Below are 8,862 nucleotides of genomic sequence, written 5' to 3'. Positions count from 1 at the left end.
TGCCGTTGGGGCTCGCACTGTTTGTATGATTCTCAGCCCGCTACAGGCGCCTGGGGAAATCAAAACCAATCTCGTGGTCGAGATTCGTTCGATCTAGGACTAACCGCTCAGCTCCTACGCCTCCCAGCCGCCAAAATTTATCGCATGCCTTTTTCATGCATGCGCATTTGTGCCATTCGAACAATTGCATCTTTTGACTTGTGAGCTAGGTAGGGCCTTCATACCGTATATCGCTAGACTGGATTCTGCGGGACACTCGGTCAAGGGAGAAAACAAAATATCCAAATGAATTTTACGGCTGACTGGGAACAAAAACTATAGACGCCACTATTGCAGGACACATTAGTTTGACGGATTCATACAATATGTGCTTATGTCAAGGTTGGTAGTATTGGCTGGGCGCACGGCCGGGATAGAGCCAGCCCACTTTCGTAAGTTTGAATAATAGGGGTTGACGTACAGTAGACAATGCCTAGCCGGCACGGTACATGCAATAAAAGACAAGGGTCCTTATTTACATTCTAGAGTAAATCCTCGACCAAAAATATCCGAACTCGACTCGTTTGTTTTTGTTTTTTTTTTTTCGTCCGGATTTCGAGATGAACGTTGCTTGGTTGCTTACCGCGTGCCTAGGTGGGCTAGCAAGCCGGATAGTGGCTGTGATGGTATCTATCTATGTTCGGTTTAAGAGCATGCATCTACTACTGTAAACTAAAGAGTAGTTGCCACCCTTTGTGCTCGTAGTTGACCGTCTGTATCGACAATGTCTCGTGATGGAGCGGTACTGCCTCGGATTCTGCACAAAGCTTGATTTCTGGACTCTTCTCCTGGACTCCTATTTTCAAGCCCGCCCAGTGAAGTGGGCGATGGTGGAGCTGTGGTTGTTGCTTTCAGAAAGCGGTTCGTATTCTCCACAGTGGGAGTTGACTGTGCACCCCAAAATCCTGGTTCCCTCTGGCTGATCGCCAATCGGCTCCTTGGGATGTTGGCCGTTCCCCCTGGTGGCCTTGCCACACACCCCCATGTTGTCACACAATGATTGTTGTGGTAGGTCTTTTTTTTCTCCTCTCCTTTTGGCCAGAGCCCGATCGGTCATACCATTAGCCTCTCCGCAATAATTTGTGCAGGCCCTTCCACCTGGCTCGACTTTGTCAAGCGTCCCTCCATCGCTCTCTTCGTCAATTCGGTTGACCAGATGTTGCACTAGGTTGTTTTCTTCATCGACCAACTTTGAGACCTACCTACCTTATTCAACCAGGTCTCTGATCCGGGAATCATTCGCTTTTCCCTATTCTATCTTGAAACCGTTGCACTCGTTCAAACGGTTTCCAATCGGTCGTTTACTATTATTTGTTTATTGTGTTTTATCTTTGGGCCTATCTACAATTTCTTAATCTTTTTTTTTTCTTTTCGACAGCCGATCTTCCAAACATCAACATCAGAAGCCAGCACCAACCACACCGTTACGTCCTTCCTTCACGTTGATTTCATATCTCGCTCCGCCACACCTCAGCATCAAGAGCGTTGGCTGGCCGGTACAGTAGCCACGGAATCTACGGTCCTGTGAAAAATACGTCTGTTTTGACTGGGCTTGGTGTACATCTCGCATACTCCCAGTGGGACTTGCTGCTTGTCGTCGCTTGCTGAAGACGTCGTCTTCTCCTGCGACAATGGCGAGCCGGCGAATGTCAATGTACTCGGTGACCTCGGAAGGCATGGGCGGCCCCCGAGGCGCTGGGCAACAGTCTACCTCGGTCTCGACAACAACGCTGCTCAACGCCATTCACAACATCTATCTCGCGTCTCAGCCCTACCGCTTGGATGCAGGGACCAGTCTGGTTGTCAACACGTGGCTCACAGCTACGCAGGCCGGGCCTGACGGAGAGGTCGGAGGTACTGTTGACCCGGCCCTCGCAGCACGAGCTTGGGAACATGCTCGTCGCCGCGCCGAGGACGGATGTATCATTCTTGGGTATGTGTTTTGACTGCGCATGTTGATGTTTGGTCAGGTGTGAAACTTTTGCTAACAGTTCTGCAGCTCTCTTCACCAGTCTACCCCGTCTGTCATGAAGCCTTTTCTCCGATCGTTCCCTGTATCTCTCCCGTCGTCAGTGTTCAAAGCTCTTGAGGCTCTGGACCCATTCATCCACTGTGTTGCTCCATTCAACCCCTCCGCTCCACGACATGCCGCTCTCGGCGTAACATTGACGATGAACCTGGCTGGCAACGTCACCGCTGCCAGCATAGCCTTGTCGCAAGCAGGTATCGACACTGCAGCTGGACTCCTCAGCATTCCGGCGGAGGCAGGGTACCGAGCCTTCGATGTCTTCTATCACCTCCTATCCAGTGCTTCAACCCCTGCTGAAAGGGAATTCTTGGGGCTGAAGAGCGCTTCCAGTTACGCTCTCTTGGCGCGGTCTGGTACCTATGACCCGCCTTCGTACCTGCCCACCGCAGATGACGGGGCCTCCGCAGATGATCTCCGTGCTGCTTTGAAGGAGATTGGGATCAAGGGCTCTTCACATCGTGATTTCATCTCCACGCTGGCTGCGCTTCTCAAGCTTGGTGACACCCTCGACTACACTGTCGATGAGGAGGTTCTGGAGGAAGTTTGTGAAGATGTCGGTGGCCTTTTGGGAGTCGATCCCGAAGTCCTGGCCAAGCAGTGCACCACAGAAGACCGGCAGACTCTTGTTGGCGGTCTTTACGAAGCTCTCGTCGACTGGGTCATTTCCAAGGCCAATCAGGCCATTCAGGCCCAATTAGCTCGTATCCGGGATGGCGACGAGTCCAGCGATGGCGGCCGAGGAGCCAGAACCCCGAATAGCGCAGAGGACAACGGTGATACTGTTTGCCTTACTATCCTTGAGGTCCCAGATCTTGCTTTAGCCAAGGCCCTCGCAATGCGCGGCATTTTCGATGACTCCCAAGGCATCAACTCTGAGATGAAGCAGGACGGTGTGGAGGTTGCTTCCGCCGGTCAATCAGTCCTACGTGAGACGCAGAATGCGGTAGTCGAAGCAGGACCTTTGTTGGGCGATATGTCTGGGCCCAAAGGCAGAGATAGGCAACACCATCTGGAGAAGAGAGAAGAGGTTCTTGAAAAGGTTGGCATCGTCGCCGATGATGACTGCTTCTTCAAGAAGTTGCTATTCCCTGTATCCGGACAGGGCATCCAACTTGGCCAGGCTGGTCGGTTGGACATTCAAGGTGTTTTGGGCAGCAGTCGTGCCTGGTATCATCTCTCAATTCACCCAACAGACGATTCCCCGGCCAGTCTTGCTGCCTTGCCTTCCATAAACTCGGCTTGGTCTGCTGGTACTGTCTCTAGGCAGCTTCGTGCCTGGAGGCTACCCGAGTGGGCCAACAGGCGCAACAAAAACCTCGACTTTACGGCCGACTTCGACGTGGAGGAGTTTGTCCAGCGATACTCGATCCTGGGATGCAGAGAAGGTCGTGACGGCATCGAGACCTGGATTCTAGAGCGGGGCTGGAGCAACGGCGAGGTGGTCGTGGGCCATGAACGTGTCTGGATGCGGGAGTCCGCTTGGTGGGAGGCTGAAAACATGCTCGACATGAAGCCAATGGGAGACATGCCGATGGGCGCCAGCAACCTCATGGCTCCTCCTGGTGTTATGGCAATGGACACGGGCTACTCCCACAATGGAAGCGGCTACTTCCCTCCAATCAATGACGCCGCTTCCAACGGCAGCCGAGACCAATTGCTGCACCAAAGGAACCAAAGCCAAGCGACCCTCGCTATGGGCATGGGCCACAGCCCTGGAGTGGCCCCTTCAGTCGCCCCCTCAGGCTTGCGTAATGTTAGCAAGGGAGATTACGGTCTCGGAGGCAAGGGCGACAACCATCGTGATGAGATCTTGTTCAACAATGAAGGTGAATTCGTGGGTGCACTGGACCCTGAACTTGCCAACAACAAAAAGATTGAAGAACAACAAACATCGAAATCGCGTAGGATGTGGGTGGCTCTAGTGTGGGCCATCACCTTTTGGATCCCGTCACCTCTGCTTCGCTACGTGGGTCGTATGAAGCGACCCGATGTGCGCATGGCGTGGCGTGAGAAATTTGTCCTGTGCTTCATCATTTTCTTGCTCAATGCTGCCATCGTCTTCTGGATTATCTTCCTTGGCCGTTTGCTTTGCCCGAACTTCGACAAGGTATGGACTCGCGATGAGGTTAAGCAACACCAGGGCGACACTGATTTCTGGGTCAGCAACCGAGGCAAAGTTTACGACATCTCAAAGTTTTGGAAGATTCCCCACGGTGACGTCGGTAATGAGGCAACCCAGGACCTCATGCAACCGTTTGCTGGTCTCAGCATGGACGCATACATCCCTCCTCCCTTGTTCAAGGCCTGCCCTGGTCTCGGGATTGGTGACCGGCTGGCTCTTGTCCCCAACGCCACCGAGACTGAGAATTCTGCGGGTATGCACATTTCAGGTCCCGGACAGGCAAACCCGACATCTGGGTTGGCGGATGCCAACTGGTACCCGGATGTGTTCCTGCCACGGATGAAGGAGTACTACAAGGGAGAGCTTGTTTGGGACGCCTCAAAAATCAACTCAGAGGGTCAGAATCAGGATCACAAGTGGGTGATTTACGACAACAAGGTCTATGATCTCAGGGACTACTTTTCGACTTTGAAAACCATGAACAATCTTGCTCAGTACAAGTTTCTCGACGATAGCCTGACTCAAGTAGTCGAGAGGAACCCCGGTACAGATGTCACTGGCACTTGGAACGGACTTCTCAGCAATGCCCAGCGCAACAACCTGACGACATATACTACTCTCCGCAACAACATGAACTGCATGGACAACTACTTTTATGTCGGCACTGTAGATTTCCGGTATACGGCTCGTTGCCAGACCAACAACTACTTCTTGCTGGCCTTCGCCATCATCATGTGTGCGGTCATCCTGCTCAAGTTCGTCTCGGCTCTGCAGTTTGGCTCCAAGCGTCGCCCTTCGCCTCAAGACAAGTTCGTCATCTGCCAAGTGCCTGCCTACACAGAAGGCGAGGACTCGCTGAGGAAGGCTCTCGATTCACTTACGGCCCTCCAGTACGACAACAAGCGGAAGCTGATATGCGTCATCTGCGACGGTGTCCTCACCGGTGAGGGCAACGATCGCCCGACGCCCAAGATTGTTCTTGACATCTTGGGAGTTGACCCCAAGGTTGATCCACCTGCATTGCCCTTCAAGTCAGTTGGTGCGAGCAGCGAGCAGCTGAATTACGGCAAGGTCTACTCTGGTCTCTATGAGTTTGAGGGCAACGTGGTTCCCTACGTGGTCGTCGTCAAAGTTGGCAAGGAGTCGGAGCAGAGCAAAGCTAAGCCTGGTAACCGAGGCAAGCGTGACTCCCAAATTCTGCTTATGAGCTTCCTCAACCGCGTTCACCACCGTGCCCCGATGAACCCGCTCGAGCTCGAAATGTTCCACCAGATCAACAACATCATCGGCGTTGACCCGGAGCTTTACGAATATCTCCTCATGATTGACGCTGATACTTGCGTTCGCGAGGATGCCCTGACCCGACTTGTGGCCTCGTGTGCATCCGACGCGAAGATTGCCGGCATTTGCGGTGAAACCAGCTTGCAAAATGAGGAGCGTTCATGGTGGACAATGATCCAAGTCTACGAATACTTTATTTCTCACCACCTGGCCAAGGCTTTTGAGTCTCTCTTTGGTAGTGTCACCTGTTTGCCCGGATGGTAAGAATCACCCAACCATAAATTTTTCCCTTATGTGTAATATGACCTGAACTCGGCCATGGCTAACTGATAATACCGCACAGTTTCACAATGTATCGCCTGCGTACTGCCGACAAGGGCAAGCCCTTGATCATTTCAGACAACGTTATCAGGGACTACAGTGATTGTTATGTCGATACTCTCCACAAGAAGAACTTGCTTTCGCTTGGAGAAGATCGTTACCTTACCACTCTGATGACCAAGCATTTCCCCTACATGTCGTTCAAGTTCAACCCCAACGCATTCTGTCAGACTGCGGCGCCGGAGAAGTGGAGCGTTTTGCTTTCACAGCGTCGACGATGGATCAACTCGACTATCCACAACTTGGTTGAACTGATGACACTCAAGGAGATGTGCGGATTCTGCTGCTTTAGCATGCGATTCGTCGTGTTTGTTGACCTTTTCGGAACCATCATCCTCCCGGCCACCTGCGTTTACCTTGGATACTTGATTTACACTGTCGCCTCCGGCACTGGTCCTTTCCCGCTCATTACGCTTATCATGTTGGCTGCCGTTTACGGTCTGCAGGCACTGATCTTCATTCTCAAGCGTCAATGGCAGCACATCGGATGGATGATCATTTACCTCCTCGCCTTCCCCATTTATTCGTTTATTCTCCCTATCTACTCCTTCTGGAACCAGGACAACTTCTCGTGGGGTAACACCCGTATCGTGGTGGGTGAGTCTGGCAAGAAGACGATTGTTGCAGTCGATGACGAGGGCTTCGATCCTCGGTCCATTCCTCTCCAGCGCTGGGACGACTACGCTCTTGCAAACAACCTTCCCGGCCGCCGTGGTGGTGCTGGTCCGACGGAGAAGATGGATCACGTCTTTGCCGATGCCTATGAAATGGACGACATGCGCTCAGTATACTCTGCAGCCCGTCCGGGTAGCGTTCTCACCGGCATGAACCGCAACACAGCCTACATGTCGCCCAACAGCCCTGCGCCCTACCAGCACATGTCGCGCTCGCCTACTGCGTATGCCGGGCCCACGCCCTACTCTGACAACCCGGCCGCGCGACAGTCCATGGTGAGCATGTCACCATACCAAGATACAAACCACGGACGCATGATGAGCATGAGCAACCTGCGCAACGTGGCCAACGCCTCACCTGTGCCGACGCGTGCGGGTACAGCTATGGGCTTTGCCGGCGGCTCACGGGCGCCCCTGGGCCAGTCTGAGGCGGCGAGGCAGAGCACTATGAGCTTTGATTTCCAGCGCAACGCCGCTGGCCCCGACGACTTCCAGATCGTGGATGCGATTCGGGCCGTGTTGATGGAGGTTGACCTGGACACGGTGACCAAGAAGCAGGTACGCGCTCTTGTGGAGCAAAGGTTGCAGACTGAGCTAGTCGGCGAGAGGAGGACATTCCTCGACCGCCAGATCGACAATGAGCTGGCGAATATGTAATCTAGACCCCCATGGCTGCCTCGTACAAATGTCTCTGAGCTAGAATCATTTGGTTTCCCAATTCTTTATATTTTTCTTGGGATTTTTTGCGCATTATTTCTTTTTAACATAATTTGGATAAAGCTTGTATCTGCATTGTTGGTTAAACTTGTCTATGTTTTCTCGTGGATCATGTTGTACATCCTTTCAGGATAGCAAAAAAGAATGGACGTGCCTGGGACTAGTATATAGACGATCAGTGTCTTGAGATTCAATAATGGAGAATGTGCTACGATGGATTAGAACAGAATCAAAGTCAGTTTGTCACAAAAGCATTGACGGCACTGCCGACTGTGACCCTATGCCAGTTTTTGAACTGCAATGGCTCTCATCTCTGGAGTCAACCTGAATATTAGAAGGAATTGTTATGATCGGGCTATGATGCGAGTTTAGTAGGGGTTGACTAGATTGTGTTTTCTTTTTCATGGGTTTAATCACTAACGAAAACGCAACATGATTCTGATCTCGCTCGCCACCAAACATGTACTTTTTTTTTTTGGCACGGGATTTAATATTAGGCCAGAGGATTCTTGTTATTGCCACTGTGCTACGGAGGCTTTGACTTTGACCGGGACCATGATAACATTACAAACATTACAGGTGTAGAAGAGGTCTGTTGCAGAGTGTATGATGGCATTTGCACTGGTTAGTATTTCCATTGCCGCGTTGATACAGTTTACCAGTCTGGTGCAGCAACGGCTAAGGGTTTAAGAAAGGAAAAAGAGACTGGATGCTATCAAGATCTTATATTGGAACATGTCTTTCTACAAGATCATACTCTTTCTTGGGAGGTTGTAGACACAGGAAACCCTGATATTTGCTCAAGCATTGACTAAAAGAAAGAAAAAGAAAAAGCCTTTTGTGATTCAACATTGCTGCTCTGTATTGGAGACTAAGTAGGAATCAGGCCTACGTGAAGGCAGTCTGCTGGTTTATGATGATAGTCTCTGGACCAAGTCAGACAGTGACTTGGCTTCCTAGCGAACAAGGGACTACATAAGGGGCGACCTTCCCGTAAAGATGTATCGGAATTGCATTGGGGTGTATTTGGAGGAGAGAACAATTACCAATTCCATCTTCTCGGCTTCGAGTCTTTTACCAAAACTCACGAGAGAGCAATGAAGGATATGTTGTCAGTCAAAAACGAAAAATTTATGCCGTTTGAAGAAGTACTACCGGGACTTTTAGCTGCCGGATTTGAGGGAGATGGGAAATTCGAGCTGCGCCAGACGTCTGAGCAAATGTATGGGCCAGACTTGGACGATGATATAGAAGCCACGCCAAAGACACGCACCAAAAGTTTTTGGCGACCCGGTTCAAAGTCAGGGGAGGTATGGGATCGCCCACATCTACGAGAGCGCCACCTCTCCAGAAGATGCACAACCAAAAGACATCAGGATACAACGACCTATACCGCACATATTTTCCCCTTTCCGGCCCGGGACTAACTACACCCATGAAACAGTCAACAGGGACATCAGGGCAATCATGTCCAAACCATTGTCATCGGATGAGCTGAGGGCCGCAGCCGCAGGCGGTGGCTACGTGTACGTATTCTGCCTACCTTTGCATGAAGCCGTTAGCCCACCGACCCGCCACGTCAAGATCGGCATGACGACCAGGTCTGTTCCGGACCGGAT

General features: G+C 51.5%; 1 protein-coding gene across 1 annotated transcript; it reads left to right on the top strand.

Annotated features, from left to right (window-relative positions):
- Positions 1–1,101: 1,101 nt before the first annotated feature.
- MGG_13014 (class V chitin synthase) lies at positions 1,102–7,486 on the top strand. The gene is made up of 3 exons (XM_003712110.1): positions 1,102–1,972; positions 2,039–5,731; positions 5,815–7,486. Exons 1-3 carry the CDS (start codon positions 1,671–1,673, stop codon positions 7,181–7,183), a joined length of 5,364 nt encoding a protein of 1,787 aa, XP_003712158.1. The 5' UTR covers positions 1,102–1,670; the 3' UTR covers positions 7,184–7,486.
- Positions 7,487–8,862: the final 1,376 nt, after the last annotated feature.

The sequence above is a fragment of the Pyricularia oryzae genome, chromosome 3 (assembly GCF_000002495.2).
Source record: "Pyricularia oryzae 70-15 chromosome 3, whole genome shotgun sequence".
NCBI classification, from domain to species: domain Eukaryota; kingdom Fungi; phylum Ascomycota; class Sordariomycetes; order Magnaporthales; family Pyriculariaceae; genus Pyricularia; species Pyricularia oryzae.
Note: the sequence above shows the minus strand (reverse complement) of the source record. Positions and strands in the feature narration are given on the sequence as shown.